The sequence below is a fragment of the Prionailurus viverrinus genome, chromosome E3 (genome assembly GCF_022837055.1).
Source record: "Prionailurus viverrinus isolate Anna chromosome E3, UM_Priviv_1.0, whole genome shotgun sequence".
Lineage (NCBI taxonomy): Eukaryota > Metazoa > Chordata > Mammalia > Carnivora > Felidae > Prionailurus > Prionailurus viverrinus.
In genome coordinates this window covers 41983911-42011389 of record NC_062576.1, presented here as the reverse complement: position 1 = coordinate 42011389, position 27479 = coordinate 41983911, and the positions used below count along the sequence as shown (strand labels likewise).

The 27479-nt window shown below is 51.2% G+C and overlaps 3 protein-coding genes across 5 annotated transcripts; 1 reads left to right on the top strand and 2 right to left on the bottom strand.

Annotated features, from left to right (window-relative positions):
• Positions 1 to 1119: 1119 nt before the first annotated feature.
• On the bottom strand, positions 1120 to 13681 carry IL9R (interleukin 9 receptor). Of its 3 annotated transcripts, none has more exons than XM_047839543.1 (9): positions 12947 to 13681; positions 9748 to 9861; positions 9328 to 9439; positions 9019 to 9197; positions 8361 to 8506; positions 7783 to 7990; positions 7182 to 7287; positions 6091 to 6175; positions 1120 to 4554 (listed from the first exon to the last, which is right to left on the bottom strand). In XM_047839543.1, exons 2-9 carry the CDS (start codon positions 9833 to 9835, stop codon positions 4054 to 4056), a joined length of 1425 nt encoding a protein of 474 aa, XP_047695499.1. In that variant the 5' UTR covers positions 9836 to 9861; positions 12947 to 13681; the 3' UTR covers positions 1120 to 4053. The 3 variants fall into 3 exon arrangements, with proteins under 3 accessions (XP_047695499.1, XP_047695498.1, XP_047695497.1); XM_047839542.1 differs by having other exon boundaries at positions 13566 to 13681; XM_047839541.1 differs by lacking the exon at positions 12947 to 13681 and having other exon boundaries at positions 9748 to 11748.
• Positions 13682 to 19221: 5540 nt separating this feature from the next.
• Positions 19222 to 23542, bottom strand: POLR3K (RNA polymerase III subunit K). Its single transcript, XM_047837476.1, has 3 exons — positions 23353 to 23542; positions 21888 to 21975; positions 19222 to 19788 (listed from the first exon to the last, which is right to left on the bottom strand). The coding sequence occupies exons 1-3, from the start codon at positions 23461 to 23463 to the stop codon at positions 19661 to 19663; spliced, it is 327 nt and encodes a 108-aa protein (XP_047693432.1). The 5' UTR covers positions 23464 to 23542; the 3' UTR covers positions 19222 to 19660.
• SNRNP25 (small nuclear ribonucleoprotein U11/U12 subunit 25) lies at positions 23538 to 27090 on the top strand. The gene is made up of 5 exons (XM_047837477.1): positions 23538 to 23931; positions 25134 to 25224; positions 25464 to 25569; positions 26121 to 26195; positions 26650 to 27090. Exons 1-5 carry the CDS (start codon positions 23890 to 23892, stop codon positions 26705 to 26707), a joined length of 372 nt encoding a protein of 123 aa, XP_047693433.1. The 5' UTR covers positions 23538 to 23889; the 3' UTR covers positions 26708 to 27090.
• The last annotated feature ends 389 nt before the right edge of the window (positions 27091 to 27479 follow it).

The window sequence follows — 27479 nt, the reverse complement described above, 5'->3', positions numbered from 1 at the left end:
ACTGGTATAGCCATTTTGGAAGACACTTTGGCAGTTATTTCCCAAACTAAACATAGTCTCACCATATAAGCCAATAGTCACATTCATGGGTATCTGGTCAAGTGCTCTGAAAACATGTTCGAGCAAAAACCAGCCTGCAGTTATGTACAGCATCTTTCTTCAAAAGGGCCAAATATTTTAACAAAACAGGATACCTTTCAATAGGTGAGTGAATAACCAAGAGAGATGCATGCATGCAATGGAATATTAGTCATCAACAGAAAGGAATGATCTATCGAGCAAGGCCAAGGCAAGGATGAGGCTTACACGCATGCTACTGAGGAACAGAAGACAATCTGAATACACGACACACTCTACGATCCCACTTGTATGACATGTGGGAAAGGAAAAATTACAGACATAGTAGACAACAGTGATTGAGCATCTTTTGGGGGCAAGTTGACCAGGAGAATGGGTTGATGAAAAGAGGTGCCGAAGGGCCAGGTGGGAGTGTTCGCCTCTGCTTGGTGAGATCTGCTTGGTGCATGTGAGCAAATCTGGTCTGAAGTAGCAGTGTCCATAAGAAAAGTCCTTCTCACTCCAGGGGCCAAAGTCTTCCTCCATCACAAGTGTCACTATTTCAGGACCAGTTCTTAGGGAAATTTCTTTGAGGGTGTGATAACAAAAATAACATAAAATTTCCTTTCATTACTTTTTATTTTTAAACATAGTAAAATATACATGACATAAAATTTACCACTTTCACTATTTTTAATTTATTTTTCTTATTTCTTTCTATTTTAGAGAGAGTGTGTGAGTGGGGGAGAGGGGCAGAGGAAGAGAGAGAGAGAGAGAGAGAGAGAGAGAGAGAGAGAATCCCAAGCAGGCTCCACACGAAGCTCGGAGCCCAACACAGGGCTCGATCTCTGGGCGTGACTCTGGGATCACGACCTGAGCAGAAATCAAGAGTCAGACGCTCAACTGACTGAGCCATCCAGGAGCCCTTCACCACTTTTTTAATGTTTCTTTATTCATCTTGAGAGAGAGAGTGTGGGGGAGTGAGGGAGATGGGCAGAGGGAGAGAGAGAGAAAGAGAGAAAGCCCCAAGCAGGCTCCCTGCCCAGTGCCATGATCTGAGCCGAAATCAAGAGTCAGGTATTTAACCGACTGAATCACCCGGGTGGCCAATTTTCACCATTTTTAAATGAATATTCATAATGGTGTATAACCATCACCACTATCATTTTTCATTTCCATCGGCAATGCACGACAGTTCTCACTTCTTCACATCCTCACCGAAACTAGCTTCCAATTTTTAGATAACAGCCATTCTAATGGGTATGAAGTGGCAACTCAGTGTGGTTTTCATTTTCATTTTTCTGATGTCTAAACATGTTAAGCATAATTTTATGTGTTTATTGGGGTTGTATTAGGCAATAATCTATTGTGTATGACACCAAATAACATGCAGAATGTAAGAAAATATTTGCAAATGGAATATCTGATATGAGTTTAGTGTCCAGAATAAAGAAAGAGCTCCTACAACAGCACAGGGACAACCAACCCGATTAAAAAATAGGCAAAGGACTTGAACAAGCTTGTCTCCAAAGAAAATACACAAGTAGCACATGAAAAGATACTCAACATCACCAGCCATCAGGGAAATGCAAGTCAAAATCACGCAGAGGTACCACTTTGTACCCATCAGAAGAGCGACTTAAAAAAAAAAAAAAAAAAGGACACTACCAAGAGTTGGTGAGGATATGCAGAAATTGGAACTGGAGTACATTACCGATGTAAATGTTGAAGTCACTGTGGAGAACGGTTCAGTGATTCCTCAAAAAGTCTAAACATAGTTAACATGATCTAGCAATGCCACTCCAAGAAATATACACAAAAACATAGACAACGGGTATAGGAACAAAAACTTGTACACGGATGTTCACAGCAGTACTGTTCACGACAGTGAAAGAGTGGAAACCACCCAAATGCCCTCCAGAAGGATGAATGAACTACATGTGGTCTACCCACACAATGGAGTAATATTTGGCCACAATAAAGACTGAGGTGCCCATTCTCTAAAGTGGATAAACCTCAAAAACACTATGCTGAGGGAAAACTGTGCAGAAAGTCACATATTATATGACTCTATTTATACAAAGTGTCCAGAATAGGCAAAGCCACAGAGATGGGAAGCAGGCAAAGAGCTGCACAGGGCACAGTGTGGGGGCTGCGGGGGGACCGCTTAATGGGAAGGGGATTTCCTTTGAGAGTGATGACAGTTGGACAATATTATGCATGTACTAACAGTCACTGAATTGAACACTTTAGAAGAGTTATGTTTAGATTATGTGAATTTCACCACATTGAAAATTAAAGAAAGAGGGCCACCTGGCTGGCTCAGTCTCTGGAGCATGCGAATCTTGATCTTGGAGTTATGGGTTCTAGCCCTACGTTGGGTGCAGAGATTACTTAAAAATAAAAAATCTTTTAAAAAGAAAGAAAGAAAGAAAGAAAGAAAGAAAGAAAGGGAAGCCACTGTGCATCCTCCCTCACCAGGGAGAGTCCCCTTCCCTCACTGCTCTCAGCCTGGCTTTCCAGACCCTCTCCAGCCCAGCCGGCCAAATTTTGGACATCTGAGCTCCAGCCCATGCCGTGCGGCCAATCCCTCAAACCACCAGCTGTGTGAGGGTTCCAGTTGCCAGCCGCCTGCTCTCTGACTCCTTCAGTGCCCAGCGCTCGGCGACTTCCTCATCCCAAGGTCTTCACACCTTGCTCTGCTGGAAACCGGATCACAGCACAAGCGTCCAAGGGTCATCTCATCACAATAAAGGGAAACGCGTTTTCTGGGCACCAAGATATGCAGGCAGCTTGCTCAGGTGAACTCACAGCAACACTTACGAGGTACTGTTAGTCCCACAGGCTGAAGGGGCAGGAGTGTCTCACGTACCATCACACAGCCTCTAAGGCTGCACACTCCCAAGCCAGGTCTCCGGGCGCCACCGAGAGAAGATGTGTGACTCACAGGAACAATGTCTCCGGCCACGCACAAGAGGCATCCCCGCTGTGGGGGTCACTCGTCATATGCAGGTGGCCCAGGTTCCCTGTGAAGCCACAGAAGCCACGCAGATGCTGCTATAATAATACCCCAGGCCAGGGCTCCCCAAGGGGAGGGTGACTCATGCTATTTTTTCTATCCTTGGTTAGAGCTGAACATGCCTACACCTCACTTCCGTCCACACCCCTCCTCTCTCTACACGCTAAAAATACATTCTGGGTCCTGCCTCACCCCTTCTGACCATGATCTGGCTCAGCTGAGGCTCCCCACAAAACCCCAGGGGCCTCCGCAGGCACGCAGAGGGGAGGGGGATGCCTGTCTGAGGCAGAGGAAGCCTTTGCCTTTGGGAGCCTGGGTCCACAAGTGTGTTTTGTTTTTTGTTTTTTGTTTTTCTGTACAGGCCTCAGGGGACACCAGAGACTCATGCAGAGGTGCCCTCTCTGGTTGGCCACCCAGAGAGGGACAGGTCTCCATTTGGATGCTAACTTCAAAATGTCAGCATCTCCAACCCCAGAAAACCCGAGAATAGACAGACCCCCACCCCCTGTACTTCCTGTGGGCCCCTCTCCCAGTCAGCAGCAGTTTGAAACAACCACTGAATCCCTTTTAATCTCAGTAGCAGAGGTACCTCAGGGAGGCACAGAAAGACAACACTCCGCCTGGTCACAGCACCTCAACTGTGTCTGGTGGGTGCCGGCTGGCCCTTTAAGGGAGTGAGGGCAGAACAGGCTGTGGAGCCAACACCCCCACTTCTGTGAGGGACCAGGGTGGAGCCCGAAAGCAGGGAGGGAAGTGGCGAGCCCGGGAGTGGGAGCTGCGTGGTAGGATGCTGAGGGGAGGGGAGAGAGGAGGGGTTTTCGGCCTCCATCTGGACAGGGTATCTGTGCAGGGGCTTCATTCGCAGAGACTTTAGTCCGTTTTCCACATGATGGACATTATGCAGCTGGCCCCGTCAGGGTTCTAAATCAAAGCCAGCGTCTGCCAAGGGTAGGAGCGAAGAAAGTGCCCTGAGGGCCTCATGCGACACGTTCACCAGGGTCTTGCTCCTCTCTGTGACCAACTCCCACACAGGTCCCTCCTTGCGTGGCATCCAGGCTCTGCTGGACACAGGAAAGGCCACAGGCCAAAGCCAGGCTGGGCCCAGAGCTCTGCATGCGTCCTGGGAAGGTCGAGGGGTGGCACGCCCCGGGACAGCCCAAGGCACAGTAGTCACCACTGCTGCCCTCTGCCTGTGGGAGAGCTGGCCTGGTGGGGCTCCCAGGGACCCAGTCCTCCTGTGGCAGGTAGGCAGGTGGCTGCTCTCCCTGTGCCACACGACCTGCTAACAACACAGCCTCTGGGAGGCCAGGACGTGGGCCTTTCTCCTCTTCCTCCAGGACCACTGACTGCCAGGGATCCACTGGGCCATAGGTCAGCCACGCAATGGCCTCCTGGACACTAGACTCCGAGGCTCTTCTCGGGGAACCGACACAGTCCTGGCTCGGCAGCAGACCGGTTCTGTGGGCCCCTATCCAGGTCTAGAACAGAGCATGGGGGGTGGGGGGAAGGGCTCAGGCAGCATGTTCAGGACTCTCCCTGGAAGGAGCTTCCCCTGCTCCTCCAAGAAGCTCTCCAGACATCCTCACCCAGAGTCCAAGCAACGACTGTGCTTGGAACATGTTGTCTCACCCTCCATGTGCCAGCCCAGCCTCAGCACAGGACCCTGAGTCTCTTCAGGACCCTCAGTAATCCGTGCTGGTGACAGGTGTCGAGGACAGAGAGAACCCCTGGCCGCTGCTCTAGGCACTTCCATCAGCTACAGAGACTGGGCACCCCCTCTTGAACCCCCATCACACACACACTGAGATGCTGTTGGAACCAGCACCTTTGGGCTAAGGGCAGCAGACCTGGACCCATCCGTGGAGCCACAGGAGGCCCCCACCTCCTACAGGAAAGTATTTCCTATGTGGGACCAGGAATCACCACCAAATGGACCACACATACCTCACCCTCTGTTACTGCCCTGCTCCCTGGACAGCCGACCCATGGCTCCATATCACCACTGGAGGGGTCTAAGTACCCTGGCTGGTGACATGGGTCTACAGAGGAGGGCTGGGTGCCCGCGGCCCAGAAGATACATTCCAGGGTGATGGCATCTGCCTTCGTGCCCAGACACCCCAGGGGTCTTGACAGTGATGGCCACTGCCTGAGAAAAGGGGGTGGCCTCCACCAAGGACAAAATGCTCAGCTTTAAGCTTTGAGTTATACTTTTGGGCAACAATCTTGAGAACTGGGCTCCCTCTTTAATTTTTTTTTTTAATTTTCTGGGCTCCCTTTTGAGAAACACAAGGACTAGGCAGAGGGAAACCCGGCAACGGCAAGGGCATCAGGGAAGAGCAGGTCCCAGGGCACCAGGAAGCATCACCTCCCATCCACCACCCACAGTGGGGAACCTGAGACCACCTGCTGGGGCTGCTCCCTGCCCCCCTCCTGCCCAGCGAGGGGCAGGAGCCTCCAGGCCAGTGGGGGGCTGGGGGGGGGAGGGGGAGGTGTCTGATGCGACCCTCCAGGTAGTACTCACCGTGGCACCACAAAGAGACACGTGTGGAGTGTACTCAGTGCTCATGGTGCCAGCATGCCACCCAGGGGAACAGGAGAGGCCAGGCACTCCACAGTGGCCACCAGAGCAGTAGCCCATAGACCACCGAAGGCCCCAGGGATAGTATAAGCACCAGACCCTCCCCGCAGAAACCTTCAGAGAAGAAGCGGGGACGAGACATGTGGCAGCTGCAGACAGCACCATTGTTTGCACCTTAAACTGACCATAACCTCACAGGGGCTGCTACTCAGAAATGAAAAGAAACCCACAACAGAGAATAAAGCTAATTGTTCTGATGCATTTGAGACACAGCGTGTAAATGTAAACCGACTACATACACCAAAAAAAGCTCAAAGCACTGACAAAGGCCCCCATGCTAGCCCCCAACTCTCACCAGAAGTCCATATCTTTGTCGGGTCAGAATGTAGGCAAGCCCAGACTCTCCCTCAACCCCTGCCGTGAGCTGTGCACGCACCTGGAAGTCCCCATTGTGCACACTGTACAGGGACTGGAAGAAGGCCACTGGAGACGGCACGTTCTGGTAGAAGCTTCTCTTCACCCTGGGGCCAAGAGAGGACACCTGGAGGCCTATGCACGCCCAAGGAGGGGCCCTTGGAGGCCCAGCTCCAGGAGGCATGATGTCCCCGCAGGAGCTTTGCTCCCTTCCAGCCAGAGGTGGCCCTGCTTCACCTGGGCTGCTGCCATTCTTACCTCTTGTTGGCTCCAAGACCCGACACTTGCCCCTGTGGCCTCCCTGGCTAAGGGCCCCATAGAACTGACTTATACCAAGACACGTGTCCTTTACGGGGTGAGCTGTCATGGTGGGTTCAGGGCTACAAGGTGACCACTTGTGTCCACAGCCCACAGAGGGAGCTGGCACCTTCGGGAACCACACTTGTGCTCCTGGCAGACAGGGGGCAGCTTCCTACCCCACCTGACTCCTCACTGAGCAACAGACCCACTGGCCCTGCCACGAGGATGTGGCACAGGGCTCCAATACAACAGGTCCCCAGCAGCCTCACCAGCCTCCCAGGGGAGGAAGTGGCCTCTCCAGCTCCCCACTTCAAGAGTCCCCAGTCCCACCTCATCTGACCCCTAGGTTTCTCTTCCTAAGACCTGGCAATTTCTTCCACTTTGCTCCCCCTCTGCTTCTCTCTCCTCCTTCCGGACACCACCACTGGCCTCCCAGCAGGTCCTCTCCATATCCTTGTACCCCCAAAATGTATTCTCAAAATATAAACCAGATCTTGTAGCACACAGTTTCACACACTTCAGGCATTTTCTTATGCTCCCAGGTCGAGCCTGGCCTTCACAGCCCCACCAAGCACCCGCTTCCTCACCTGGCAACTGAGGAACTCCCCCACAGGTCCAGGGCAGAGGGTTAAAAACCCCCCACCCCATCCAGGGCCAGAGGTTTGGCCCGAGATGCCCCACCTACCACACACCTACACACAGACATACTGACTCACATGCACACACATTGACATGCACACGGAAACTCACCCAGAGTCACATGAACACATTCACGCACACACGCGTGCACACACACACCCCTTGGCTACCGACCTGGGTGAAAGCTTGAACAGGAGGCAGGTCAGGCTGGTCAGTAGCAGAAAGACAGGTACAGCGACAAGGGTGCCGTCAGGCTGCCCCCGAGGTGAAAACAGGGGGCCTGTGGGTAGGAAGGGCCCAGGGTCGTGAGCCTCCTTGGCACCAGGATGTTCCTCCCAGTCCACATGGCAAAGCACCCCTGGGAGCGCCCCGGGCCACAGTGGAAATTTTCTCATAGGCCACAGAGGTTTGCGTCACGCCTGCTAATGAATCACCTACCCCTGGGTCTCACCTCCTCCATCTGCAAGGTCATCAGTGTTAGCCACCCTTCCTAGCAGGTTACAAAGGTCAGCCCAGCCCTTCCTAGGGAGATGAGACCATGTCCAGCCTCCAGAGCCAGAAGCATAGGCCTGGTGGGCCACACTCACTCCCAGTGACAGACAGTAACTACAGTTTCCAAGAAGCCCAATGCTTGGCAAGTTAAAAATCTCAGATTTCCAGGGGAAGGTGGTCAACCGGGGTATAACTGCCTCAGGGAGGAAGTTCCAGGGGGGTGAAAAGGTGGGAAGGTGTGACAAACATGGGAAGGGAGGCGCTCTGGGAGGGAGACCCCCACCTCGGGCAGAGGTCTGGGGAGAGGGAAAGCACACAGGCTGGCTCCAGTCACTCCACTGGCCCGCATAGTGCTGTTCCTCCGCCAGGTCATCCTCCGGCGAGGCCATCTGGACGCGCAGCCTGGCCTCGTAGCTGGAACCAGGGTCCAACTCGATGGCTTCAAGCCTGAGCCAGGTCACCCCAAAAATGTGATCCCTGTGCTGGGCCTGCTGTGGGGTAGAGAACAGTTATCATTTGCTGAGGGTGACAGGGTCCATCAGCCCTCAAGAACACACATGCACACACACAGGCACACGTACACACACTGACACTCATCTACCCCCATGTGCGCTTGCACACACAAACACGCTCGCTACACTCACACTCATATATATAGGCATACCCGGTGCTCATCACACATATAAAGACACATATTCACGTACACACAGGTACACTCACATACAAATGCACACGTGCACAGTCACACTCCTGACTCTGGCCACCTCCCCTCCTCATTATTCCAAGTTGGCATCTCCCGAGTGGCCCTTGGCTGCTGCTCCCAGAAGAGAGAGGCCCCTGGAGTAGTCAGCCCAGCGTTACCTCCCAGGTCTCCCCCTGCCTCTTGAAGGCCAGCTCATAGCTGAGCATGGAGATCAGAGGCTCCAAAGCAGGACTGACGCTCCAGGTCAGGACACAGTAGTCAGAGCTGACATTGCTCTGCAAGTCAGAGGGAGGGTCCAGCTTCACTGAAACAGAATGAGGCCACGTGAGGGTGTGCGTGTCAGCATGCCCAGCACCGGGGGTCCGAGAAATGCTGGGGGCAGGGAATGGTCAAGGCCCTTCCAGACAAGGGGCCTCACTGGGAGGCAGGTCTCCGTCTCCTCCCTGCTGCTGTCTCCCAGTGAGGCCTCAGGTGTGACGAGATGACAGTGAGTTCCTACGGCCCCTGCAGCCATAAGCTTCCCAGGGTCTTACCGGACTTCTTCCTACTGTGACTGAAGTGTAATTCAAGTGACTCAAGTTGTACCCTTGCCCCGACTTACGGCCCTGAGTCTTCGTCCTCCTCCTGAACCCTACCTCTCCACTAACCAGTGGGCCCCTCCCTCCCAGGGGCCCTGCTCGCTCATAGCCCTGGGTGTCTCTTAGCAGGGACAGAGAGCACCCGCTGAGCCGTGGAGGTTAAGGGCAATGGGACCCTGCCCCCAATCCCCATGAAGCCAGGATGTTCCCCACCAAAGCACCCTACTCCAGGCCTCACCATGTCTCCGGGGCAGGTACTGTGGGTCCACCAGGCTGACCTGCTCCTTCCCAGAGACGTAACGGTGGAAAGTGATGGTGAAGTTGTCAGAAGGCACAAGCACCTCCTCAGGCGGCAGCACCAGAGTGCACTCGCTGGCCCGGAAGACACATCTGTGATTGCTGCCCACGGCGTGGTTGCTGGAAAGGGTACATGTCGCCACCAAGGGGCCACTGCACCAGCCCAGCCCCTACTGCTGCTATCATGGGGACCCACTCTCACCACTGGCCCCTGGCCCCTGCCCAGGTAGGCCTGGCCCTCCAGCCTCACCTGGTAAAGAGGAGCCAGGGACTAGGGCCCTGACCCAGCTCTACAGCCGACCAGTGGCAGTCGATCCTTAGGATGTTGTTGTTGAGGCAGATGAAAGATCCAGCCCCGAGCCCTGGGAACGGTGACGTTTGGGAGCTCACGACGGCTGCTTCAGGGCAGGATTAGTACCTAGCAGCTGACACTCTGACAGGGCAGTCCCCTGAGAATGATCCCAGGACAATGCATCAAGGGCAGGGCTGGGAGGTGATGGGCTCTGACCCATGGTGCATGGGTGGGAATGAAGTCCAGGCTGGTCCCTGGAGGACAGCCCTAAGCACAGCTCGAGGCAAAGCCTTCCCTGGGGAGTGAGACAGATGACAGCCCTGCCCCCCAAGTCCTCCACCCCCTGGCCTCACACAGACACCAGTGCCCAGCCCTCACCTCCTCCTTCCCCGTGGATGGAGACTCCCAAGCCAACCCAAGGGCTGATGCACGTGCAGATCAGGAGCCAGGTACTCAACTCCCGCATCAGGGCCTCAGTCTCCAAGGTCCATCCTGCAAGGAACTGGGCTGAGAGCACCCCCCTGGGGACACTCACCATGAGGGCTGCTCTCTGTGGGGAGAACCCCCCTGATAGGTGCTCACCGTGAGGGCTCCCCCTGTGAGGCATGCTCCCCATGAGGTCCACTCCCTATGGAGTGTGCTCCTGACAGCTCTGAGTGGGTCACCACCAATACCCTCACCATGTCCCATGACAGGGATTGGACACCACTGCCTGAGCTGCTCCCATAAGAAACTGAAGCTCAGAAAGATACACTGGCCAGACCAAAGATTCGTGGCTACAGCATATAGCATGGTGGCCTCCAACCCAGATCTTCTGGTGGGTTCTGGACTCTGAACCAGCTATGTGTCTGAGTCTGCCTACACGTTTCTTCTCTGGGACAGGCATCCTCTGCCAATACAGCCCCCTGTTGCTGGGCCCAGGTCCTGTCGCGCAAGGCCGACTGCGTAGCTTGCCTCATACACTTGAATTCCCACAGCAGCCCTGTGAGGTAGAAAGACCGTCCCTACACACAGACAAGCAAGCTGAGTCCCAAGGAGGGGAAATGCCTTGCCCAGGGTCACACAGCCAACGTCCACACATCCTGTCTCCTTAAACAAAGACCCATCCCAATGTTCTGACCCAGGATTAGGTAGGAGGATCGCAGTGGCGTGTCCTTTTGACAAAACTGCACTCCCTAAGCTCTGTCGATCGCATCCCCGTTTAGAAGGTGCCGGTCATGAGAAGGAGAGCACCCCAAGAGAGGAGTGCCAGCCTGAGCAACAGGATCCCTGGGGGGACCAGGGGTAAGCTGGAGACGAAGGGACTGGGTGTTCACAAGTGCCTGGGTGCTGGGAGGCTGTTGACTTCCTATCACCCTATTTGTAGCTCCAGATGGTGCACTGATAGTTCCTAAGCAGGAAGCAGGGCCAGCCTGGTTATGCAAGCCTGATGGGTGATAAGGAGGCAAAAAAGCAGCACAGACCACAGCACGTAAACCTTGAAGGAGCCTGCACACACGCAGGGGGCAGACACCACCCCAACACCCCAGCAGCCTAGCCATGTACCCACAGGACTGACCCGTTAAGATCCATGCTCAGGAAGACTGCACCCTTTCCTAGCAAGCAGCGTCACCTAGCAGCACCAGCCACAGCATGGGAGGCTGTAGCGAGTTTACCCCCCCCACCCCCAGCGTCTGTCCCCTCCTGCACAGTGATTGGGTGGAGACGGGGGAGAAGCCGGACAACAGCCCACGGTCAGGGTGTGTAGTGAAAGGATCAGAGCGAGCATCAGGTCGGGGGGCCTGAGGCACAGCAGCCACTTCAAGCTGAAGAGCTAACCCAGGCCCCAGTGGAAGGAGCCCTCCGTCTATGCAGAATTGGGCCAGCTGGGCCAGACCATCCCAGATGGTTCGAGAGCACAGGGTGGGGTGGCTCCAAGCTCAATAGGCCCCAGAGCAGGGACAGCTGAGAGCTACCAGGGCCAGGACCCACCCTGTGGGAGCAGCGGAGACCTATGCAGGGCCACCTGGGGGGATGGTCCCTGCTTCTCCTCCGAGAACTCTTCCCACAGAGAATGCTTCTGTCTCTACAAAGTGAGCTGGGCAGGGTGGCGTGCCGCCCAACACCTGGCACCTGGCACCTCTGTTCTTAGCATGTGTCCAGGCAGTTGCCACGAAAGCCTGGGCACCACTGGCCTCTGTCTCCTCTGGGCTACCCACGTCCTTGACAACAGAAACTGGGCCAGGCAGTGTAGAAACCCCCATCCGCATACTCCGTGGTCCTGGAACAGGCACTGGGATGACACGAGGGAGATCTAATCACAGCTCAGACAACCCCGGACCATCTCACAGGATGGCTGTCAGAGCAGGAGGAGGGAAGCCAGTGTCTGCCCCTCATGACAGTCTTGCCAGGGAGCGCGGCTGACGCCAGCACCCAGCCCTGCCCCTCCCCCATCAGGTCTGCGGCCACCGCCTTCAGCCCACAAGCACTCTGGTCCCTTCTCAGGACACATCTCCTCCATGACCCTCCTCAGGGTCAAGTCCATGAGGTCTGACCACTAGGGCCTCCCAGATTTCCTGCCCTGGTTTCCTGGCCCGCCACCAAGTTAAGGGCTGCCTTATAGCTGGACTCCTGCATCAGAACCTTCACACACTGCCACAAGGAAGTATGCTGCAGGGAAAGGTTTCCAGACAGACTCAGACCCTCACCTTCCCTGGCCCTCACACCCCGAGCACTCACCTGATGCCAGAGGAAACCCTGCCAGATCAGGGTGCCTGCAGACCATCCTCCAAGTTGGCTTCATGCAGATTACTGCATCCACTTAGTGTCCCCTCTTAAACAGTCTATATTTTTATTTTTTTAAGTTTATTTATTTATTTATTTGGGGGGAGGGAGGAGGGAGAGAGAGAGCGAGCGAGAGAGCATGCGAGTGAGCAAGGGAGGGGCAGAGAGAGGGAGCGAGAGAGAGAATCCCGAGCAGACTCCACACCCAGTACAGGCCCCTACATGGGGCTCTGCGTATCAACTGTGAGATCATTACCTGAGATAAAACCAACAGTCAGATGCTTAACCAACTGAGCCATCCAGGCTCCCAGACTATATATATATATTTTTTAAAAATGGAACTCACTCTAGGTCTCCTGCTGGTCTAATCCACCTCACACTGTCTCCTCTGCCCGACTTCCTTCCGTATCACATGCCCCTTCCTTCATGAAGCACTCCCCAAGCTCCCTAGGGTCTCTCTGGCCAGACCAGACATGACAAAGCAAAGCCAGTCAGCTCATGACAGAAGCAGGGTAGCAGGTAGTGCTGTGGGAGCAGCACAGAATAAGGGTGTTGATACAGTTCTCTTTGGGGGGCCTGGGGGTTAAATGGAGCAAAACGATGCACCTTCTCTTCCTGCACGTGTTAACTGACCTCCTCTGCCCAGAAACTCCCTCATAGCACCTTTGCGGCCATGTCAGCAAAGCTCACTGCTAAGCTGCCTCTTTACACAAGGCTCTTCCAGGGTGAGACACTGTCTGATTTATGCTGTGCCCCCTGCACCTAGCCCCAACAGGGTAAGAAATGCATCCCGAATCTCCCTACAGACACTGACCTTGCCTTTAAATGGTGTTGATGCTTTGGGCCCCTGGGAGCAGGACACTGGATGTTACTTGAGCACAAATCCTCATCTCCCCTTCTTCTGCTTGGCAGAGTTGATCCTCCTTCTGGAACCCCACCCTCACGTGCTGCCACCCATAGCTCCAAAGGGGCGATCCCGAGACTCTGGCTTCTCTTCTGCCCGAAGGCCCCCCAAGGGCATGGGGGTTTGAAGAGGTTTTGCCAGCCGCAGGGCCTGGTCTTCATCTCCACTCATGGCCATCGCAATCTCAGACCATCTGGCCCCAGAACCACCCCTCGCTCAGTTATTGAGGAAGCAAAGTCTTCCATACCTAAAACTCAACGTGATAAACTCAGATCCTTCCCTCTGCCCAATGGTACTCAGGCCAGGTAGTGATAGCCTGTCATTCTTCAGCAAATACTGCCAACATGCTGTCTCTTGGAGACATCCAAGACCAGGACACCCGAGGAGGTAAAACTAGGGCGATGCTCCCAACCGCTTCAAAGTCCATCCACAGGCTCCTCCCAGGGCCCAGGGATGGCCTGCTGTCTGCCACTCTCTGCCATCCACTCATGCTGACTTGAGTGTTGAGAAGTCCAAATCACAGACTCACCTTCCCAGATGCATCTGCTGGGTCCCATGGCAAGTCGGAGGGCCCCCCCCCCACAACCAACCTCCAGACCTGGAGGTGACCGCTCCTGCGTTTGCAGCGAAGTCTCTCTGCCTGATTCAGGATATAACTGCAGTGAGCAGTGACGTGAGCCTCCCACGGCAGGCTGACACAGGCCGCCCACATCTGAAACCACGATGCAGATCAGAGCAGCTGTCCCAAGTGGGGTTGAAAGACAACTGCTACCACTAATCATAAACCCGGGAACTAGAAGGTGGGATGATCCTTCTTTCCCCATGACACCAAAGGTAGGCTTTGGTGATTCGACCTTTGATTGGTGGAGTGCCTGCTGCATTCCTCCCGAGAAACACCACGGGAGAGATTGTTAAACACAAAATTAGTATCTTCTCAGTTAAAGAAAAACAAATGATACAAAAGAAAAGTAAGAACAAGACTCCCCTTTATTTCACCCCAGAGGGAGCCTCTGCGAGACGTTAGGCACAAGTCCTTCCAGACAAAGCTGAAGCTCAAACAAATGGACATTTTTAAAGATTTTTTATTTTCAGTGTTTATTTATTTTTGAGAGAGAGAGAGAGAGAGAAAGAGAGAGCGTGAGCAGGGGAGGGGCAGAGAGAGAGGGAGACACAGAATCCGAAGCAGGATCCAGGCTCTGAGCTGTCAGCACAGAGCCCGACACGGGGCTCGAACCCATGAACTGAGAGATCATGACCCGAGCCAAAATGGATGCTTAACCGACTGAGCCACCCAGGACATTTTTAATGAATTCACACTGTGCTGAGCTTTGCAGGCTCTTTGTTCCTCTGGCTGTTCTCAACATCCTTCTAGGTCAGCACATAAAAGCCTTTCATGTGCCTTTAAGGGTAGCACATGCCATGGCTCAATAAGCCCGCTGATGGACCTGTGGATTGCTGCCTGTATGTTTTTTGTTTCTTGAGATATATACCATTATATTAATTTCCAGTGCACATATGCAACTTTAAACAAGGCAGTGAACAAGTCTGGGCATGGACCTTAACTCATCAGAATGAGTACTTCTATACAAATCATTGCTAGAGGTAAGGGGTGCCTGGGTGGCTCAATTGGTTAAGCGTCTGACTTCAGCTCAGGTCATGATCTCACGGTTTGTGGGTTCAAACGCCACGTCAGGCTCTGTGCTGACAGCCCAGAGCCTGGAGCTCGCTTTGGATTCTGTTGTCTCCCTCTCTCTCTACCCTTCCCCCGTTCATTCTCTCTCTCTCTCTCTCTCTCTCTCTCTCTCTCTCTCTCAAAAATAAATGAACACTAAAAAAAAATAATAATTGCTAGAGGTGGAACTGTGGGGGTCTTAGGTTCAGCATTTAAAAATACTGATCCTGCCAAGTGACATTCCAAAAACGTACCAACTTCTACTCACAACAGAAATGTAAGAATGCCTGTCGCCAGCCTTGTACATTATCAATCTTTTAAATCTTTGCCTGTCTGATAGGCAAAGATACCTCAGGGTTGCTTTCATTTACACTTCACTGATTATTAGTGAAGATATGCATCTTTTCATTTACTTATCGGGTCTGTGCTCCTTGGGGTACCAAATAAGGTCACAGTTCAACGTGCATGTGTGTGCTCTGTGCATCAAAACATCTTGGGCAAGTTTCAGATACCCCAGAGCTACAGCTCTGGGGTCTGAGGACACCAGGACCCACAGAGAGATGAACTCAAAGGCTCCAGCTCACACAACACCTTAGGAATGGCCAGAAACATAAATCATACATCTTTCCACTTTAAAATTTAATCAGCTTGGCCCACATCTTCCGTACAAGCACATATGTGTATATTGACTGAAGCTTCTCTAGTATCCTTAGAAAGAGAGCTTCCTTCTCTCTGTCAGGGTCCCTCTCTCACCTTGTTGAAACTAGGATTTGCTACCTTAAGTCCAGCAGACCACACCATCCACACCATGACCCCTAGGGTAGAGACCACAAAAGCTGGAAAGGGAGGAAATCCTGGAAGGAAAAAAACCTAGAGAGGAGAGCACCAAATTCTACATCTAAACTCTACATATGTACAGACAGACAGACAGACAGACATATATACACTATACCAAAATCTCTGGATGACCCTCTGAACTGTATGTATACAGGCCAACTCTAAACAGCCCAGCTAAGGTTAAACAGCCTGAACAGAAGTTTCAGCAGCTGCCTACCTCAGAGACACAAAAGTTTACGCTCTGCTTTATATATAAATTAAAAAATCAACACTCTCCAGAGAAACATAACAGAATCTAGTATCTATGGTCTATATCATTCATAATTTCCAAGATGAATCCAAGAGCATTAGACATAAGAACAGAATTACATGATCCACACTTAAGAAGAAAGGTAATCAATGCACACAGACTCCCAGGACTAAGTTGTTGGAAACAGCACAGGTTTTAAAGCAGCTACTCTAACTATGCTCGAAGATGTAAAGGAAAATATGGTTCCAACAGATAAACAGGAAATATGGGAGGAGAGACACACACTATAAAAAAGAACCACGAGGAAAGTATATGAGAAAAATACAGTATCTCATTTTTTTTATGACATTTATTTGTTTTTGAGAGAGAGACACAGCACGAGCAGGAGAGGGGCAGAGAGAGAGGGAGACACAGAATTCGGAGCAAGCTCCAGGCTCTGAGCTGTCAGCACAGAGTCCGACGTGGGGCTCAAACTCACAAACCGTGAGATCATGACCTGAGCAGAAGTCAGACGCTTAACCGACTGAGTCACCCAAACGCCCCTCTCATTTTGTATTATTATTCTTATCTATCTATCTATCTATCTATCTATTATTTACTTATTTTATTTTCAAGAGAGAATGCAAGTTCATGAGCAGGGGAGAGGGGCAGAGGGAGAGAGAGAATCTTAAGCAGGCTCCACGCTGGCATGGAGCCTGACTTGGGGCTCAATCCCATAACCCTGGGATCATGACCTCAGCTGAAATCAAGAATCAGACACTCAGCCAACTGAGTCATCCAGGTGCCCCAAACACAGTAATTTAAATAAAAAGAATGCATCGTAACAGTACAAAGTACTAGGAAAACAGGTAAGAGAGGACATCAGTGAAAGTCAACACAGTGCCCTTCCTGGATGATAGGAGGAAGCCAAGGAGAGTTCTGGAAAATCACTAGGATTAGTCAGAGTCCTAAATATGAAGCAGCCCTATATATTCTTTTCTTTCCTTAACCTAGTAGCAGTGCATCTCCATCATTACAAAACAAGAAAAGTGGACGCTGAATGTCACATTTTCAAGGCACAGTGTAGATTATTTCATCATCAATTGGATGGCAAAGGGCTGTTTACGATGCAATGACACCTCAGCTGGTCAACATTATCAGCCTAAGCACTAAGTCACTGGCACTATTCTCCATACACCACAGAATTTCTTCAAAAAAACTAAATACAAAAATGAAGCGGGGCGCCTGGGTGGCGCAGTCGGTTAAGCGTCCGACTTCAGCCAGGTCACGATCTCGCAGTCCGTGGGTTCGAGCCCCGCGTCGGGCTCTGGGCTGATGGCTCGGAGCCTGGAGCCTGTTTCCGATTCTGTGTCTCCCTCTCTCTCTGACCCTCCCCCGTTCATGCTCTGTCTCTCTCTGTCCCAAAAATAAATAAAAAAAAAAAGTTGAAAAAAAAAAAATTAAAAAAAAAAAAAAAAATGAAGCAACCATATTAAATTACTTAATGCCTCATTTGTTAACCAAGCCAGGAAAACCACTTTCTGACAATGACTTGCATTTAATTGCAGCAGCTGAAGAAGTCAGGTCCAGAGAAAATGAATGTAAGACTATAGGCGTTTTGGAAAACAGTTGTTCTAAAACCTAAAGACACTGAAAGCAACAGCAATAGTCAAACAAAAATGAGGCAAATGAGGGGCACCAAGGTAGCTCAGTCAGTTAAACATCGGACTTTTGATCTCGGCTTGGGTCAGGATCTCGCCATCATGAGATCAAGCCCCACGTCGGGCCTGACACGGACAGCGCGGGGCCTGCTTGGGATTCTCTCCCTCCCTCCCTCTCTGCCCCTCTCCCGCTCGCACACTCTCTCTCAAAATCAATAAACTTAAAAAAAAATTTTTTTAATGAGGAAAATGATTTGAAGTAATTTTCCTTGAATCATGATGAATCCACAGATGTTACTGATTCTGCTCAACTGTTTCTTCCACGAGTCAATGCCTCAGCACTGAGCTGAGAAGCAACTGAAGAATTAGCCTGTATGCATGGTCTGTGGAACAGCCCAACAACTGCAAACACGAATATTTTCAAAGTTGAGAAAACACTAATTCAGTAGAACACGGATTAGAACCTGCTAAAGCGTAATACGGCAAATCCTTTGTGGAAATTGTGTCTCTCATCAGTATTGACTCTATTCAATCTACTGGTAACATCAACAGTTAACTTCATTTGCTCTCAGGCACTTAACCAGCTTTACCAGATGCATATTTGTAATCTGCTTTGATGACAAGAAATGCTACCTTTGAACCCCAGTCAAGCAAAACGATATCCATTCTTTTCATCAGTAGACCACCATTATAAAATGCTGTACTCAATTACCACAGTTACATTTTGAATTTAGTCTATAAAAAAATTACGAAAGTTTCTTTTCTTAGATTTTGATTCTTGCCCCATAAAGTGTATTTACTATCTGGCCCTCTACAGAAAGAGTCTGTAAACCCCTGAAATTGACAATCATTACCACCATTTTGCACATGACAAAATAAAGGCAGAGGTTCAGCGATTTGACTGAGGTCTCCCCCAGCTCAGCGGACATGCAGGCTAACATCAGCGCACACGATATTCACCACTGACCCAAAAGCAAACACACAGAGAAGATCTGAGGAAATAAAACTGATGGCATACGTAGGAGATACTAAAGGTACCACCCACGTTATAAAATCACATTGGTACAACCAGAACAAGCTGTTTTAGAATCTAACCAATCAGAGACGATGGGCTCAGGACCTGGCCTATGTGTCACGGCAAAGAGAAAACCATCATGTCAAACTTAAAGATTAATCACTTCTGGGAAAGATACCAAGTCTCAAAAAAAGTACAAATCTGTCTTAGAGGCATAAATTTATAGCTCATGATTTCACAAGTGAGACCTTATTATTAACAGATTTGGAAGGGGTGCCTGGGTGACTCAGTTGAACATCCAACTCTTAATTTTGGCTCAAGGTCATGATCATGGTTTGTGAGATTGAGCCCCACGTCAGGTTCCCTGCTGGGGATCCTCTCTCTGCCCCTCCCCAGTTCATGGCGCGTGTGCTCGCTCGCTCTCTCTCTCTCTCTCTCTAAATAAATGAATAAACTTTAACAAAAGAAAAAAAAAGAGAGAGATTTGGAAAAATAATTAAGTCTGAGGTCCTGAGAAAGAAACTTATCCATCCACAAACTGCCATCCTGTCTCCATCTAGTCTGAGGTGTCCTTTTTCTTTTGCAACTGGAAAGATGAAAGAAAATATAAAGACATTCTATCTAATACATTTACTGCAATCCTGGGAAACAAGAACAGAAATGATACATTGAAATCCACGTTATGAGCAATCTTGTGACCAGGAAAGCCCTAAGTATGGCAGTTGTTTGATGTCTACTTCTCAAGGCATTTAAAACACTGAAAAAGCAGTATTGGGTTTTCCGTTTTAATTAAATATTCACAACAGATTGTGATTAAGTTTGCAATGAACAGTTAGGTACTTAGGGACATCTCATGGACTAAATTGTAAAACTTTATCAGTTGTGCAAACAGGGTACATATCTCAGAGAGCTGGTGGTGAGAGAATACCAATTACCCAATTCACGTAAGAGATAAACCAACAGGACCACAGATAGAGTACACTACGTTATGGGTACGCTTCCCCCCACAAACAAAATCTCCCTGGACATAAATGAGCTCACCTGCTCATTGGCAGATAGGCTAATTTGCTGACATCCTGGGCAGCTACCCTAAAAGGGTTAGCTTTCTGCCACACCAGCAAAAACTCAGGACCCAGTTCACACTCCCGACTGGGAATTTACCCTGGAGAACAAGGTGAGCAGACACTGACACAGCTGGGCCAGCCTGGCCCTAGTCCCTCCAGCGGTGTCCACACTGAGCATTGCAGCATTTGTAGAAAGTGGTCATTGGCTCATCTGCAGAGCGGGTCTGAAGCTGCATGAAATAGGCACGAGGATGCTCGCATTTCGGGCAGGACTCTGGCAACAAGAAAAAACAAGTGACTCACATTATTAAAAAAAATGATGTTAATGACCAAAACACACCGCTTAAGAGGAGGTGTTGTGGAAAGGCAGCAAAGACCCTCCTCCCACTGCATTCATCTGGGACCCTTTGCCTAGGCTACCTTGTACCATGACTTAAGGCTACAGTTAGTGGCAACATTCCCCCTATGCTCTCACACTGAGGGAACTGAGGATACCTACGACTCGGAAAACACTCCTGCATCCTTCCGGGGGTCCCATTTTTCTTTTCTAATCTGGCTGAAGACTGGTTGGAAATGTAACATGAAAACTGACTCATGGCTACCATGTGCATTATGAGGTCCACTCCCTGAAGAATCTTCTGAGTGCGTTTCCATCACCAGCGCCTTCTCATCTTCCCAGAGGAGCCCCCAGTGTATGATGAGTCCACTTCCCCTTACATTTAGGGATCCAGGGGAGCCTCAGGTCCTGATCTCACGGTTCGTGAGTTTGAGCCCTGTGTGGGGCTCTGTGCTGACAACACAGAGCCTGCTTGGGATTCTCTCTCTCCTTCTCTGTCTGTCCCTCCCCTATTCTCTTTCTTTCTCTCTCTCTCTCTCAAAACAAATAAATAAACTTAAAAAAAAAAAAAAAGACAATTTAGGGATCCCTTTTGGCAACAGTTCCTCAGGCTATTCTTATGAAGATCTCACCACACACCCCACACCTTTGCAAAGTGCCTCAAGGCAAAGCTATTTCACTTTGAGAAACTGACCCTACTCCTTCATAACACCTTCAAACACTCTCAAACACCATTTTGAACACTAGGTGCACAATTCATCTCCTTTTGACAAATTCTGCCAATGCTAATGTTACCCTATCAAATTTGGATGTTCTTCCAGAGGGGAAAAAAAGACGGTACTAAGCAGGAGTTGGCTCTTCCTCCACTAAGTACAGGCGTGTCTAGGGCTCTCCTCTTTCCTTCCTTGCTCATGTTTACCTCTATCAGATATGAAACAAGACTTAAAAAAAGCACTTTACGGGAACCCTCTTGCACTGTTGGTGGGAATGCAAATTGGTGCAGCCGCTCTGGAAAGCAGTGTGGAGGTTCCTCAGAAAATTAAAAATAGACCTACCCTATGACCCAGCAATAGCACTGCTAGGAATTGACCCAAGGGATACAGGAGTACTGATGCATAGGGGCACTTGTACCCCAATGTTTATAGCAGCACTCTCAACAATAGCCAAATTATGGAAAGAGCCTAAATGTCCATCAACTGATGAATGGATAAAGAAATTGTGGTTTATATACACAATGGAGTACTACAGGGCAATGAGAAAGAACAAAATATGGCCCTTTGTAGCAACATGGATGGAACTGGAGGGTGTGATGCTAAGTGAAATCAGCCATACAGAGAAAGACAGATACCATATGTTTTCACTCTTATGTGGATCCTGAGAAACTTAACAGAAACCCATGGGGGAGGGGAAGGAAAAAAAAAAAAAAGAGGTTAGAGTGGGAGAGAGCCAAAGCATGAGAGACTCTTAAAAACTGAGAACAAACTGAGGGTTGATGGGGGGTGGGAGGGAGGGGAGGGTGGGTGATGGGTATTGAGGAGGGCACCTTTTGGGATGAGCACTGGGTGTCATATGGAAACCAATTTGACAATAAATTTCATATATCGAAAAAAAAAAAAAAGCACTTTAAAGCTCTCGGGCACTAACTTTTAAAAATCGACACCAGAATTTTTTCCCTTAGGCTCTGACTTCTTTCAGTCCTGTCTTTGTGCCTATCATCACAGCTATGGAGTGTGTTGGATTGACTCACTTCACGCTCTCATAATCAGGGAATATGGAATAGCCCCAGAAAGGTCAAGAGAGCCCAGCAAGTTCATAAAACATGAAGAGGTCACTCTGAGACTCTAGTCTAGGTCTGTGCCTATACTGTCTGTCTTAGTAACGAATTATTAAAGGAAAACATTAACACACTTTCTGTTTTTAGAAGCTCACTTCCTCCAAGTACATCACTGACTCGGACATGTGGAAGTGTCACCGTAAGCAGCCTCAGCAGCCTCATCTCTCTCCACAGCTCAGTACCAGAAAAGGTTCCTTCTCACCTGCAGTAGAGTCAACATTCTCCCAGGCCGCTGCTCCACCAAGCACATCATCCACTTCTTTCAGCTTTGGGTATTTCCGATTTGTTACCTAACAAACAACAGCAAGTCTTCAGGCTCCAAGTAAGGGAACATTACAAACCTGGGTCACCAAACCGTACCTGTCCTCAAGTGTCTCGCCAGACTTCCTTCAAGGCAGACTAGAGGGCTACTAAAAGAAAATAGTTTCTACTGTCACAGAGTAGGACTTGCCATTGGGATTTAGAGGATGCAGGCTTGGGATACCCTCCAAAAGAAGAGAAGGAGTCACTGGTGAGAAAAAAAAAAAATCTCTGCGAGGACTGGATGACACGCCAGAGCAGGAAGGAAAACAGCACAGGTGGGATCTCACACTTCTACGGTACTACATAACCCAAAATGAGAGAAACACAACTAAAGCCAAAGCATACCACTTGGCTGGGGGGCCCAGCCAGAGAGCTTTCAAAGCAGGTCACATTGGGCTTCCTTCCCAAGTTTTACCACGCATCCTTGAAATTTCAGGGTTACCTAAGAGTTCACTCTTCCCAGTTTCAGATCCTAAACTCCCACAACACAGCCCTGCGATAGAGTAATACACAAACATTAGGAGGGAGGGCTCTGCTTCTAAAAAGTAAAAGCGTGCTAATAAATAAGGATGTTATCATCAAGGCAAAATAACAACTTATAATAGAGAGTGCATTATTTCACTACATTCCAGGTTCACACCAGAGCATAACAGGGTACAAAACAAACATCACTGCTTTCCTTACACCTTATGTCCTAGTAGTGATAAAGCACCTAAGTTACAAAGTATATTAGAAGGCAAGGCGTCCGATGGATTAAAATAAAAAAGGGAAGGCGGACAAAATGGGGGGAGGAGCTGAAGTTTTAAACGCAGCAGTCACTTAAGACACGACCAACGAGTGGCATGGTTATCTAGGGGAAAAGTAAGCCGAGCAGAAGGCATGTGCAAAAGCCGGGTAGCACGTGCGCAATGGGGGCTCCTCCAAGAGGCTGCTGTTGCTGGGGACGAAGAGTACATTAGGACGTGCCATCAGACTTGCAAGGTCGCGGGGAGGTGCTGGCGTCAGAGCCTACCCGGCCCTGGGAATGTGCGGGGGAGATACTGAGACTTTTCGAGCCCAGGACGGACTTGATCTGACTTAAACGTTGACAGGATCACTCGGGCAGCTGCCGTGAATACAGTGACGGGAACGCGCGCGGGCCTCAAGCCCGAGGGCGAGGTTAGGACTGCAACGCCAGGAGATGACTGGACGGAGCCCAAGGTGACGGCAGTGGGGCGGGACAAACAGCCGGATCAAGGTAGGGACCACAGGATCTGCCTCCGACGGGAAGTGGCTGCGAGAGCAAGGGCGCATGAAGGCGGACTCGGGGCTGGTGGGAGGGGAAGCGGGAGGCTCCCGGCTCGGCGCCGGCCTCTGGGCCCCACCTTGCGGGTGATGTTGTGCACGTAGGGGCAGGTGTTGCAGGCGAAGCGGTGGCAGCGCTGTCCCTCTTCCACGATTAGCCCATTCCCGCAACCAGGGCAGAAGAGCAGCATGGCGGCCACCTGGGTCCCGCAAGCTACCGGCAACCCCCGCGGCCGGCCGCGGGGCACAGACACCAGGCCCGCCTCCAGCTCACATTGGTTCGGGAATCCGCCCCACCCCCCGGCCTACCAAAGGAAACGCCGATTTCGCGTTCCCAGGGAGCACTGCGGCAGGCCGCCTCGCGCTTCTCATTGGTCCTCGTGGCGGCCCCGCCCCTCGCAAACCCCGTGACTGGGCTGCTGTCCCCGCGGGTGCGCGCCCCGCCTCCGTCGCGTACCCCAACAGGTAGTGCGGGCCGTGCCTGGGGACTAAGAGGCGCCCTGGAGCAGGCGGGGGAGGAGGTGGCTGTGCGGCCCGAGACGCCCGAGGACGATGAGGACGAAGAGGAGGCGCTGCCACACTCCGAGGCGGTAGACGTGTTCCAGGAGGGTCTCGCCATGGTCGTGCAGGACCCGCTGCTATGCGATCTACCGATCCAGGTGTGCGCGGGCGGGGAGCCGCCGGGGGTCGTTCCCCGCCGCGCGGTGCTCCCGCTGACGGACCTCTGGAGGCCCTGATGGGGAGCTAGGGGAAGGCGCCTCTGGGCTCAAACGAAGGTCTTAACCGGGGCGGGGATGGAGGTGGGGGTTGGGTGGGCGAACGAGGCTCTCACCTGGCGAGCAGAATTTAAAGGGGTCAAACAAACCACAAAAAAAAAAAAAAAAAAAAAAAAAAAAAAAGTCAGGCTATATGACCTTTTAATACACTGTTTCAAAAACTCGAAGGTCATGTGAATAAGTCTGTGATAAACAAAACAGTGAAATTTTATGCAAAGACCAGATCAGCATTGATGGGTTTTCACTTATCAGCCTTCAGTGTGCCTCAGGACGGTCCTGTCTTTAAATCCTTGTAGCAGGAAGAACAATGTCAGTTGAGTCTGAGAGCCCCTAATTACCAGGATTCAGGCCAGGGCCCAGGACAATGTAGACATGAGTCAAGTGTGCAGGATTTACCAGGACACCACAACACGGTAATGATAAAACATTGTAATACAACTAAAGAATAATACAATTAAAAAATAAAACTCCAATATGAGCAAAATAACAAGGATGCTAAAGGTAAAGGTAGACTCACATCTACGCTGTCCTGGGCCCTGGCCTGAATCCTGGTAATTAGGGGCTCTCAGACTCAGCTGACATTGTTCTTCCTGCTACCCAGCCCCAGAACCCGGATCTGATCCTCATCCTCCTGTTTCTGCACTCCTCTTTCTCCCGAGATCCTACCCACTTTGCACATCAAATACAAACACGTGGGTGGAACTGGGGAAAACCCTACCATACAAGCAGGAAATTTTGTTTCTTGTTCTTCATAAAATATGGTACTGCTGGGGCGCCTGGGTGGCTCAGTCGGTTGAGCGTCCGATTTCAGCTCAGGTCACAATCTCGCGGTCCGTGAGTTCGAGCCCCGCGTCGGGCTCTGGGCTGATGGCTCAGAGCCTGGAGCCTGCTTCCGATTCTGTGTCTCCCTCTCTCTCTGACCCTCCCCCGTTCATGCTCTGTCTCTCTCTGTCCCAAAAATAAATAAACGTTGAAAAAAATATATGGTACTGCTTTTTGGACACTATCAGCTTGCTTTCTTTTGTTGTTGTTTGGGATGGTAAAGAGAGGCAGGGATCCCACTTCCACCCTTGGTCTTTTTGTAGGTTACTTTAGAAGAGGTCAATTCACAAATAGCACTAGAATATGGCCAAGCAATGACAGTCCGAGTGTGCAAGATGGATGGAGAAATAATGCGTAAGTGCTCCCTTCTCCTTTTGGACCATGCAGTCTGAGTTTTCACACAGGTAAGATGCTAACATGGCTGCTCAGTGGGAGACTCAAGGGCCACGTCCAAGGATACTGGGGCAAGCACAAGCCTACCCTACCCAGATCTGAATCTCCATCCAAAACCATCTGGACAGAGCTTCTGGGTTCCTTTCCTGCCATCCGAGGCCGTGGCTCCCCGCCATGGCTGTTCTCCTTTTGTGTTGCAGCTGTGGTTGTGGTACAGAATGCTACGGTCCTGGACCTGAAGAAGGCCATTCAGAGATACGTGCAGCTCAGGCAGGAGCGGGAAGGAGGCATTCAGCACATCAGCTGGTAAGTGGAGCCACAGGAAGGGCTGGTGCCGCACGAGCACCTGCTGCCTGTATGCTGCAAAGTGCCAACGGGGTCTGAGCTCCCTGTCCCAAGCATGGAGATGTGGTGGCTGCCTCCATGCCTGGGAGTCCTGCCTCAGCTGCTCTTTCACGCTCTTTCACCTCACCTAGATAGCATTTCCAGTGGCCGGAAGTGGTCTCTCTGGTTACGGATGGGGCAGCTTTCAGCAGCCCCACCCCATCTTTACGTGGGTGCTCTCCTCACTCCCACTAGGTCAGATGTCTTGTTGCCTGTGTGTTGGTATTGCCGCCTGTTTTGTTAATAAGGTGTGTTTGGCTCCCAGCCACCCCACACAGCCCGTTGAGAGCAGTGCTTCCTTAGAGCTACCTCATGCGCGGTGCATACGTGGTGCAGGAAAGGCCAAGAAGAGGCCACCTGCCCTGGGCCCCCATGACTGAGCACCTTGAGCTCATCTCACACACAGCCCCTGCATCCCAGCTGGCCAGTCACCGTGCTTGTGGTCTACCTGAATCCCCATCTGAATCTTGCAGGTCCTATGTGTGGAGGACATACTACCTGACCTCTGCAGGAGAGAAGCTCACTGAGGACAGGAAGAAGCTTCGAGAGTAAGTTGGGGCCACATTTTGAGCTGCATCTAGTGTGTTGCCCTCTTGTTCCCCAAGCCCTGCCAGAGGGCCGGGGCCTCTTCCCCGGAAGGAGGAGTCTTAAATCACTTACCGGGGAATAACCAAGACCAGCACAGTCCCTGGATGGACTGACTCCTTCCTGCAAGGAGCTTCCTGGGGGCCCTTCCTACCGGAACGGGAGGCATAAGCACGGTGTGAGCACTGCTCACTAGTGGCAGGGTGGGGCTTCCCACAGCCAGAGGAGGGCAGTGAGAGCATGTGTGCAGGAGAAAGGCTGCCCGCTGGCACAGTGTGGGCTATGGGGCGATGGCCACTGCCACTTCCTCACCTTCCTGGACACGGTGCTCTTCCTATTTGTCCTTTCTTGGTCCCTGACATGAGTCTCTGGTGAGGAGTCACAAACAGACCTCACACTACAGCCCTCCTCTTTCAGTTACGGTATCCGGAATCGGGATGAGGTGTCCTTCATCAAAAAGCTGAGGCAAAAATGAACCTCCAGACAAGGACAACTGTGCTACTGGCCAAGCTCTCCCCACCCCCAGGAGGAAGCCTTCGACAACTGTTCCCTTTTTGCAGAAGAGTGTTGAGGTGGCCTGCACCTAGCTGGAACACCCTAATCATGTGGCAGATGGGCCTGGCCCTCTGTACAGGATTCATCCATTTGCTTCTTAGTTTGAAAAGTAAAAAAGCCACAGTACTTGGGGCAGGAGGGACTGGTGCTGCCGAGTCCCAGAGGGGAAGCAAGGGCAGAGAATAGTGCAAGTGAGTGCTAAGGTGGAGGACGCTTCACCTGAGCCCTGTGGCCACCCCCTGGCCCTAGGACCCTTTTACTGTGATCTCTACAGCAAGGGGAAATAAAGGCAGAGTGGCTGGCTTTCTGTTTGTGCTTATGGGGAAACAGGGCCTGGGATCAAGAGTATGTGGATGGGGCCCCCAGCCTCGGCTCACAGGGTTCACCAGTAGCAACACCTTCACCCTTTGGCTTCCGGAAAGGGAGGTAGCCTGGGGCTGAACTTTGAGCTGCCGGCTGGGTAGGTGGTATTGGGGTCGGAGATGCTTCTCATTGGTTCGGGGGGTGGGAGGGTGGGGAGGAGGGCAGGGGTGACCGCACAGCTATGGGTTCTTCTTTCATTATCAGCTGCCAGTTACTGTAAGGAAGGGGGACAGTGTACTCCCATCCATCTGACTGAGAGACTTCACTGGAAGGTATATTTGACACTTAGTTCCCTGTTGTGGGGAACTGTAAGCAAGGTGGCCAGTGGC